The sequence below is a fragment of the Tasmannia lanceolata genome, unplaced genomic scaffold, assembly GCF_043159265.1.
Source record: "Tasmannia lanceolata isolate RefF3 unplaced genomic scaffold, GAP_Taslan_0.1 ptg000012l, whole genome shotgun sequence".
In the NCBI taxonomy this organism is placed as follows: Eukaryota; Viridiplantae; Streptophyta; class Magnoliopsida; order Canellales; family Winteraceae; genus Tasmannia; species Tasmannia lanceolata.
The window spans coordinates 37,419,005-37,429,975 of NW_027518689.1; the positions used below are offsets into that span (position 1 = coordinate 37,419,005).

A 10,971-nucleotide genomic window follows, 5' to 3' on the forward strand; every position below is an offset into this window, starting at 1 on the left:
CTAATCCATTGTTGGAACATCTCTTGTGCGACTACCCTGACTACTATTTTCATAGGCAGTCTTGAGACCAGCCCACCTTAGAATATCAGAAAAAAAATACCCTGACCACTAATTTCATAGCCAGTCTTCTTGAGACCAGCCACCTAGAATATCAGGAAAAATAGTTTTCAAAGAGTAATGCTAGGGAAATCGAAAATAGGACCTATAAGGACCTAACAAATTGATTCACGCCACAACATCCGTGAGCCACTCCTTAAATTTAGGAAAATGTAAGTAATTTTTTTTTCTGAACACATGGCATATTCTCATTGCAGGTGGGGCCTGCTGGGTGGTACTCTCGGTCCCCATCATAGTTAGCAAAACGTGATTCGCCAAAAAAACGGGAGGACAAAAATTCGAGTTTTAACACGGTACTGGTTCAAACAAACGTAGCCAAAAAAACAGAAACACAAGAAAATGTGTTCAGAATTTTTGTCATTTACAAAATATGGTGGGGGTAAAATTGGAAAGTTTGCCCATAAAAATGTGTTTAAAACGTTTGCCTAAAAAAACGGAGTTTTATTTGTTGTGAAAGTTTTAAGCGGCACACCAATAATACGTGTTTTTTTCAAAAAAAACGGAGTTCTGCTAACTATGGTTCCCATATCATTTTCCTTTTTCAAAACTAAATTCCAAAAGTTAAACACTTACCCTGTTTGGATTGCATTACAGTAACTTCAACAGCTACAATTGAAGATTTACGGGCCTTCAATTTATAATGATATCCCTCTAAAAGTCCAAAATCATATCATTTCCCCCTAATTTATGGAAGTTATATTAAACAATTTTCTAAGAAAAAATTATCCGCAAGAAATAACTTTCTTCCAATCCAAAAAGGGTCTTGGTACTATTTGGATAGCAAGAAAAACAGAAAATTTCTTGATTATGGTTAATTTAGACGGATTCCGTGACAAATAGAAGGTCCTCTAAATAAAAATTGAATAGGTTTCCTATGTAAATTTTAGAAATATTTTCCTTTCCTGACATTTCCACAAATTCTTGCATTTCAAAACATGACTTGGTAATGGCAGAAGCTATCATCAAATTAAATAAAAATTGAATAGGGTTGCTTCCAAATATCCTTTTCTTATGTAAATTTTAGAAATATTTTCCTTTCCTAACATTTCCACAAATTCTTGCAGCTCAAAACAGCCACCTCGTGAATGAAGACAAAATCTGCTGAAAAGTGAGCCTCTGTGGCTGCTGTCAGTTCCAACAGACCATCCGCGAAATGCATTTTGCGATGGACGTTAGCAAATCCCTACCGTAATTCTATTATTTGAATCCCCATTTCAGACCAAGTCCATTGATCTTCTTGTACAACATAATCAATTGTTTTCTTCCAATCCCATCTTAAAATTGTAGGAGGAGAGAGCAAAAGTTGGTCAGTACAGGCAGTGGTAGTGTCTACAGATAAATTTGAGGGCTCTCCCAATGTCATGGAGAGGTCTGAGGGACGATATTCTTTCGAAGGAGGTGGGTATCCCTCGTTATGTTTTTGTTCATATTAGCGGCTTTATTGGGCGCGATCATAGTTATGATATAGCAAAAGCTGCTCTTACACTGATAGCATGAGAATGGGGTGTTGAGATTTTTGGTGATTAACAGATTGGTTTAGCTGTTCCACCAATGAGAAATCTTACCACAACATTTGGATCAGATCCAAAGTAACCATTTGTTTCTGCACCTTTACGTTGCATGTTAGGAATCTGAAGGTTTAACTAACAGCTCGATCACCTGCAGTTTCATTTGAGTTCTTAAAAGTGTAAACCCGGTCTTTGAAAGCGAATTGAGCTTACAATGGATTCATGTCTTTGAAAGTGGGTTTAGCTTACAATGGATTTGTGTCTTTGAAAACGGTACTTTAATGATTAATAAGTGACGTTAATTTATCTTTGAAAATAGTGTATGCCACTATTTTTTGAATGGTGGTGTAAATGTCTATAGAAGGAGCCAAGAAAAACTAAATTGGTAGCATTACAATGGGAAACTAACTTTATCTTGTGCTTCATATTTGACAGGTATTATGGTAGATTGTTGCTTTGTATGCTCTTGTTGAGAACTGACTGGGAACAGTATACACACGAAGTTTGTGTATGTGGTTATATCTTATTATCTTTTTTCCATGGGCTTCCTCACTTCAATAATGGCATCACATTTGGGGTTGGGCCTGTAGCTCAGTGGTTGAGGCTTGTCATCACATTTGGGGTTGGGCATGTAGCTCAGCAGTTGAGGCTTGGTTTCTCAACCTTGAGGCCAAGCCTACCCGAAAAAAAAATAGAATCTCATAACAAAGCCAAGCAAAATCAAGAAATTTTAGAAACGGACTATATGTGCCGTGGCTTCCGAACATGATTCTTAGGATTTTTTTTTTTTTGCTCTACTCATCTTGGCGACTACAAAATCGGTGGAAACTACTTTACAGATGTTTGCTGAACACGCTGTAATATTTTATTAAGTGTTGTTAAGTGATTTAGTAAATAGGTTTTGCTAGGCAATCTTCCGTGAAAACCATTTTGCAGGAGATGTGCGGCATAGACTTGGAGAGTTGTGGAATAAGCAGTCAACGGGGAGGAGACCAGCATTGCTTGGAACTTACCTGGGAGAGTAGTGGTAAGTAGTGTTTGGTTGTAAACGCCGTAGAGTAGTGGTAACGGGTATCCTTACCAATATAGAGAGAGAAAGATAGAAAAAGAAATAACACCATTCCCAAGAAATCTATGCAAAAGTCTACCTTTTGTGGTTTTGGCTTGGATATTATAGGGAGGGGACGAGGGTAAAAATGATTAACAAGGAGACACCCCTCGTCTCCAAGGATTTCAATGCCATATTTGCAACTAGACAAGGAACAAGGAGTTTTGCTAAGGATTTCAATGCCATATTTGCAACTAGACAAGGAACAAGGAGTTTTGCTGATGCGACACCCAAATGCCAAGCAAAACCCCTAAGCCATCCCGGCTTTTGGTTGCAATCCCGGCTTTTGTGCAACCAAACATAGATGAATTAAATGAATAAGGGTATTTATTTAACTGTCTTTTTATAATCACTATTTTTCCTACTCTTCCAAAAGGGCAGTTATTTGACTGTCTCTTTTTATAATCACCAATAAAATTCATGATCCTAATAGGGGATTAATATCAGAACTACCATATTTTGATAATGATGATGGTGCTGGTGCCATCAATATTAGCTTTAAGCTGCTACAATACTCAAGATGATATCAACATTCAATCATAAGTGTAAAACAAAATGAGTAGTATCATTATCAAACTGTAGTCGTGTTAATGAGTAGTATCATTTATCAAAATATAGTCGTGCGAAGTAAGTCCTTAATATTCTAATTCAAATTTATGGCTTTAAAGTAGCTTTTATAGTATTAAAATGAATGAATAAATGATACAGGTTTAGACAATCCCCAGGGTTTGTTGCTCCAATGTTGGCAATTTTGTCACACATGTATTAAGATATGTGATGGTGGGCCTAACAGGTTCTAGAAACGATGAGCTTGGTTGCATGTAGTTGCCCTGTAAAATAGTGGTGAATTAGAACTGAAGTAATCTTCTCGTAGAGTAGTGGTAGTGTTTGGTTGTAAATTGAAGTAGTTTTCCCGTGCAGTGTCATTAGCAAAATAAGGGAGCAAGAGTGTCATTACTAATTTAGAGAGGAGAGAGGAGACAAGAGTCCTAAATGAGATGACTGATGACACTACACAGGGAATAAAAAACATTTCTATCATTTTTCCGTTGCAGTCACAGGAAGGTCTGTTACTCCAAATGTAAATATCAAGCAGCAACACGAGTACCAAAAGGTACACAAGATGTAAAAGTTCAGACAAATTTTAGTAAACCCAAACAACTTTCATGATGCTCAGCTTCTGCATGGATATTCTCATTGTTACAACAAACACACCCAACAAATAAGAAACTCCTTAGGTGCATTAAAATCCATTCTTCGAGTGTGGAATTTCTGTACATTCAAGATGAAGATTTCTCTAAAACTTGATCTGGCTCTAGTTTAAATGCATCACTCTTCTGAATCTGCTGGTAACCCTTCCTTGAACCAAGTGTAAAGTCCACCATCCAAGTGATATACATTGGCATACCCATTGAGGACCAGCAAGTAGGCTGCTATCAGAGACCTGCATGAAGTAAAATAAATATGCAACTCACTGAATCTGAATCATATAGATATGTTAACAAACAAATAAGATTCAAATACTATCAGTTTATTGTAAATGTCTTAATTTAAGCTGGGATTTCTAGGTCATTCTAGTAGTTCACCCGTGGAAAAGTTAAAAATATCCCTAGAGTCACACTTCTTCCCCATACTACCGAGTGAAAGGGAGCCAATACTTTGATCCAGCTCTATCCAAACTTTTCTGGTTCACCCCAACACTACCCACTTGTTAAACTGTTGCTGGGCAGTTTTTGGTGGATCAGAAAAAACTCTTGAATTTGAGTAAGGCATTCAAAAGTACCTAATCTAGCATAGGCAGCCTAATCTAATAACTAAAATATCAAATAGTCAGAACTCACAATATCTGATCTGTTCTAGCATGCCCCTTAGACATATGTGGATTGGAAATCTACATACGGTTGATTACAACAAAATATCTCTAATAAAAAAGTGTAATTAAAATCCTTCAATTTGATGCACCATCGAATCTTTTGATTTAATGCACAATGTCGACAGCGATGATGAATGTCCACTAATATGGTGACTGATGCTTGTTGCCAAATGTTAGTTGATAATGATGACAGATGCTGGTTACTGAAAAAAGTGTCGCTTGCAAGATGAGCAGTGAAGAGGGCTGCCAAAAGCTATTGGGACATCATAGACTATTGCCTCAATGGGTTGAATAGGGCCCAAGCCTCTATGGGTGAGTCTTCATGAGCCGGTTTTGGATACCGATACTTATGGAAATGAGCCACTGTGGACCAATGCCTCAATGGGCAAGTCATCATGGCTTGGTTTTAGCTACCGATCTTCATGGAAGCTAGAATACTCTTTCACGCACACACCTTAAGAGAATGAGACACATCAACTAAAAATGATTCATATTTCAACCACACCTCATCTGAGGCACCTCAACTGAAGAAGAAAAAAATGGAATGGTTTGAATAAGAAAAAAAACTGAGAGAGAGAAAATAACGGGAGTCTGACTATTTGATATTTGTCTTACGAGGGCTGTCTTAATCAGTGCTTATATAAGCATTCATTGGAATTTCAAATGCCAATAAATGCCGATTCCTTGTTTGGTTGCCAATAATTTTTTTGTTTGGTTGCCAATATTGCATCATTGAAATTTCAATTGACTCCCCAACATGTTTCAGATTCAGACATCGTGATTGCTTTTTTGCTCATGTGGTGCCCATGTGATACTCATGTCTGCTTTCTAGCAGTTGATACAACGCACTGACGGGTAAATTCGTTTCATTTCCAATAGACTTGTCGTTTTTCACTTAGCTTTAATATGGATACAAATTTTCAAAATGAGTTCATTCTTAAAGCATATTATGGAAAGAAGCATAACAAGGATGTCAGGGAAACTACCTTGATTGTTGGCCCTCTGGAAGATTTTGTGATGGTCTCATTGTTCCCCCCGATGAGCATGCCACTATTACTTTTGAGCTTTTATCAATTTTTGACTCAACACCTGTAAGTGGATCAAAACTTATTGACTCAGAACTGAGCATATCCGAACCCTAAACGCGTCAAGCGTAACAAAAAGAATACAACATACTCTGAATGAATTCAGGGTTTTCTTCAGTGCCAGAGAATATGCCAAAGAAGGCAAACGCAGCACGCCTAGCAATATCCCATGCTGTCCACTCCTTTATAAGCCTATATATTTGGACATTGATAGCACCCGGTGGATGACCCTACACATTCAGACATGAAATAGTCTGAGACATTTTAGGAAACAAAAAACAGTGCTGCTTGACATCCGAACTCTTAAATACCAAACATTAAAGAAACAGCGTTCAATCTAATTACTGCAAGAATAACGAAACCCAATGATCTCGTGATAATCCCTTCTTTAGTAAAAGTTGCTAGGATACAATAATTTGGCGTAAGAGAAAACCAATACAGAAAAAAAAATACACAATCTTTCAGTACGGGTTTGACTGAAGCATATGCACGTGACTATAACTATCTTCACTGTGTCCACTGGACCCGAGAAAAAATAGATGTCTAGCGGAATGCCATTCACAGCTGGGAAGCTGGGAATTATAAAAGAACCATGTAAACTATATGAAAATCACTACAATTGAAAGGAGAATAGGAATTTAACCTCTTTAAACTCCGCCTCAGGCCGTACATCGAGAATAATGAAGTTGTTTTCTTTCTGAAGGCGCAAAGCTTCCTTTACATCCACACTCCGTACCTGCAAACAAACCGTACCATTTTGAAAGAAGAATGAATCACCGACGCATCATATTCCATGTAAAAAATTCTTTTAGTGAGAGGACCGGATTAAAAATTCAATCAACTACATTAGAAGAAATTATAGATGTTATGCATTTTTTTAAAAGACTACATATAGTATATGCATACTAGTAAATGAGACAAAAATTAACCAAATTGTAATATACCAAGCCATAAAGTACAAAAGCATTAAGTTTTAAAAATCACTGTAATATAAAGAAGGGAAATCCCTCCCGTCAGGGCATAATTTCTCGTGCTCTACTATTCATGTGTAATCACTCACTCCTTTACTATATTCTTGATGCTACCCAGGCTGGTAGACTAACTGATATGAATTATGTGAATGTTCAGCACCAAATTAATTTCTTGTGCAGCAAAACAGTGGCCTACTATTTCATGTTCAAGTGCCGAAGTTAAACATTATTCCATGTCCTCCATTGCAACAAAAGACTATAAGGGATCCTGGAAGCCATTTCAAATTGCATTGCAACAACCTTAGCGCTAACAATAGAAAATTGAATGTTTTTTTTTTCTGAATGGCAGAAATATAAAGAAAAAGCGGGAAAACCCGCAAAAAACAAGGCCAAGAGCCGATACAAGAGAAGAGAGCAACAGAAGCAAGCACAAGAAAAACAATACAACTGCAATTTAAGCAAAGGATCACTAAGGTGGCAAGTGATCAAAAGTAGCTAATCCAGATTCCAGCCTTGGAAGTGCCCTCCCTAGCCATCCTATCAGCCTCTATATTGGCTGATCTTTTGAAATGGATAAACAAGATTTTTGAACCCTCCACCAAGTCTAGAATCTCATCAGACCAATGTGAAAACCTCCAGGGAATGGCATGGGACCCTTTGAGCCATTTCATAACATTGAGGGAGTCCCTCTCAACTATTAGATGGAGCATTTGGGAAGGATCAACCAATCTTAACCCCTGGAGTACTGCTATAACCTCCACCTCATTTGAATCCGCTATGCCAATTGGACCTGAAAAAGGCCCAAAGAACATTTCCATTTTCATCTTTCAAAACGCCTCCCACACCTGAAGGCCCTGGATTTCCAAGACTAGAACTATCAAAGTTAAGTTTTAGGAACCCAGGGGGCGGGGGCTCCCATTCTTGGACTTGGGCCTGGGTTCCCTCCGAACTAGCGCAAACCTCCCTCCACCAGTACAGAAAATTGAATGTTGACTAGGACAAAAATAATAAGATATGTTCTAATTGTGAGAGACTTTGGAAATAGTCGCTAGCTACATTAAGTGGTTGTGAAGATCAAGCCATTAAATAATCTCGTACAGGATCAAGCCATTAGCCCAATCGGACGGTGATCTGGCGTTTCAACCGGCGGTGGTGGGTCCAATCCCAAGAAAAGGAATCTCTTACACTGTCAATAGAGGCAGTGTTACATGGAAAATAGCAATGTATGTTGAGGATCACAGACGGTATCTCCCCATGGCCTTTCGCCTCTGAAGCGTCCTTCCTTCTCAATGCCTGGGCATCCATCCAATGCATTCTTTTCGATACAGTAATGTACACTGAACACCAACCCAATCTCGATGAAAAAACATAACTCAAAGCCTAACTAAACGACTTCTTGCTGCACAGGAAAGGATTGTTGGGCACTCCACTCATTGACGTGGATAATTTCCCTTTGAAATGATAATGGAAATACTGATGAAAAGAAAATTTGCAAAAGGGGCAGTGATTGCTGATTGCCCCACAGTTAAACAATCTCTAATGGCCTCCTCTTTGGCAAGAGAACCCGCCATGATAGTTGCATCTCTTATTACATAGGAAAATGGCTAAATTGAATCTTCTAGATATATCTAGTCTTATGGTGATGATATAACCCAGCCAATGTGGATCCACGTTCCGAGAGTCTTTAAGTCCAATTTGACCAGAGAAGGCTAAGATTTACTTCATGATTGTCATCTCTAGAATCCAGGAGCAAACTTGTCGAACCTGGTTTTCTCAATGAGAACCCATCAAATCTCAACTCCATCAGGATGGGCACAGAAGGATACTTTTACTTTGCATTCTTTTCCTTCGTGAGTCTCTCCTCAACAATTTCCTTTCATTTCTCTAGAAGGGTTTACTAGGTTGTATCACTTTCATGGGAAAGAACCTGGGAAGTGGGCAAAAAGTCATAGAAAATATGTTGATTTTTTGCCAACTTACTAGAAGATATTTAATGTCAAGCACAGTGCTACCGAAAAATACACTTGTTCTAAAAAATTCTTTGGTCATATCCTTCCCCATTATCCAAATCATTAAGGATCAAAGCACCTCCCAATGGTCTCCTAGATGACGACACCCCCTCCATAAGAGCCCACAATGACTCCGAAAACATCATTGGATCCCAAATGGCCAAATCATCTGACAATAGCCTCCTAGTTCCTCTTGTCTAGCTTGCAATGTATAAAGATATGATTTGTTCATCTCCCCACTCCTCTTCAAAACTCACACATGTTTTCCACTTCAAATTACTCCATACGTCGTCCAAACAAAACATCGCACCCAATGGGGTTCAGGGGTAATCCTATGCCAAATATTTTCCAATATAGTCCATCGACAAGAGATCAGAAAAATACTTGACCAACGGACCGTCTCTTGGATCCACTGCATAGATCCTTTGGTCCCTTTCAACTTAAGAAACATGGAGCTATTCAAGAAGGACAAAAAAGGTTACGAAGAAGGAAAACCTTCACCCCTAAAATTACTCCCCCCCCACGCTCTTGTAACATTTGGAAATTCTTCCTCCCTTTATCTCTAAATTATCTGAAGAGGCTCATGAACTCATGGCCCAATGGAACATCTACCCACTTCCCCATCCACCCTAAACCTAAGGGGAAAAAACATCCTTGACATGACAAATAAAACGAAATGTGCCTAAACCTCACCCCTCCCCCCCCCCACCAAACCCACGCTCATGTAACCCTCAGAAATCCTTCCCCCTTTATCCCTAGATTACCTATAAAGGCTCGTGAACGCATGGCCCAAGAGAACATCTATAACCAAACATCCACCCAAAATCTAATAACCCTCTTCCCCATACACCCAAAACCTAATATTTGGTAAAAAAAAGTCCATGTGCCTAAACCTCTCCCTCCACCTCCGGCTCTCCAGTCCCATACCCCACGATTGCCCATATTTTCACACTGAAATTTCCCTCCATAAAACCTCGTCTTCTTAAAGTCTTAAACCTCCAAAGTCATTTCCCCAACCAAGCTATTCCTAGTGACCAGGTTTCAGAAACCCAAACCACCACCTTTCCTAGATTTGTGCACCTTCTCCACTTCACAAGATGTCTGATTTTCTACCCCTCTGTAACTTCTTTACTCTTTCTTGCAACCTCCCTTGGAATGGGCCCAACCACATATACACAAAGTTTTAACCCTTTGAGCATCGCCCGCCCCACATGACACGTTAGTGTGACCTAAACCCTATGGCTACATAGTGCTATAGCTTTAACTTTCAAGCCACAAAATTAAACTGATAAGCAAAAAGTTACGTTGTTCCCACATAGGAATGTGAGGGTATCCCTACCACCCTAGGATGCCATTCCTTCTCTGTATAAGCATGTACTATAATAAACCGATTCTAGAAAATTAACACAAAAATAATGTATAGATCTCAATAAAACGATGCCAACTCCAAATTCAGTTCTTGTTGATAGCAACTAGAAAATTTCTCAAACAAAAAACATTACCCTTTTCTCTAGCAGATACTCACGCTTGGTTTTCCAGTCTTCTTCAGCTATTCCATCCAAAAACAAAGAGAAATAAATAAAAGGTTAAGAACATGAACAATTCCAATTCAAACCTAATTATAAAAGAATCAGTACTTTTACACTGATCAATTCCAGCATTTTTCTTCCAAACCCACAAGACGGACAAAAAAAAGAAAATCAATCACCTGGTGATTTCACGGGTTTGGTTGCCGCGTTCCTGATTTTCAGCGAACCAATGGAGCGCGAGAAAGGTCTCTCAGCCACTGTGAGACAACGGAAATTAGGGTTTGAAGAGGGAGTGATAAGAGATAGGAAATTAGGGTTTAGAGAAGAAGAAGAAGAAGAATAAAAGGAGACAGGAATCAAAGTAGTCATGCTTTGGATGGAGAAGAGAGACAGTTGCTTCTGCTAATGCTACAGAATTTTTTTATTTTTTTTAGTTCTGAACTTTTCATAGCATATCTGTACATTTAAAAATGAAAAAGATAATTGAGTGAAGTTTACCTCATCGGGAGATTTCTATTGTGACTTGTGAGGCTCGGCGTGGACCCATGAATCTGAGCTGGTGGTGGAGGTTTAAAGCTTTCGGTTCACTTTGGATTTCTTTCATCACCTTCTGCACTGCTAACGGGACCTGTCGTTGTTGTGGCTCGTGTCGATTGCAGACCTACGCTTGAAGCGCCTAAATCACCCTCGGCTTGTAAATAGAAATGCTAGCCCCACTCTCGATCGCAATTTTTTTCCTGTTTCTTTTAATAAGCATGAGTGGGCAATCTG

The 10,971-nt window shown here is 38.8% G+C and overlaps 1 protein-coding gene across 1 annotated transcript; it reads right to left on the bottom strand.

Annotated features, from left to right (window-relative positions):
- Positions 1-3,751: 3,751 nt before the first annotated feature.
- Positions 3,752-10,690, bottom strand: LOC143888082 (Rhodanese/Cell cycle control phosphatase superfamily protein). The gene is made up of 6 exons (XM_077392374.1): positions 10,380-10,690; positions 10,174-10,220; positions 6,335-6,427; positions 5,783-5,921; positions 5,593-5,695; positions 3,752-4,177 (listed from the first exon to the last, which is right to left on the bottom strand). Exons 1-6 carry the CDS (start codon positions 10,567-10,569, stop codon positions 4,063-4,065), a joined length of 687 nt encoding a protein of 228 aa, XP_077248489.1. The 5' UTR covers positions 10,570-10,690; the 3' UTR covers positions 3,752-4,062.
- Positions 10,691-10,971: the final 281 nt, after the last annotated feature.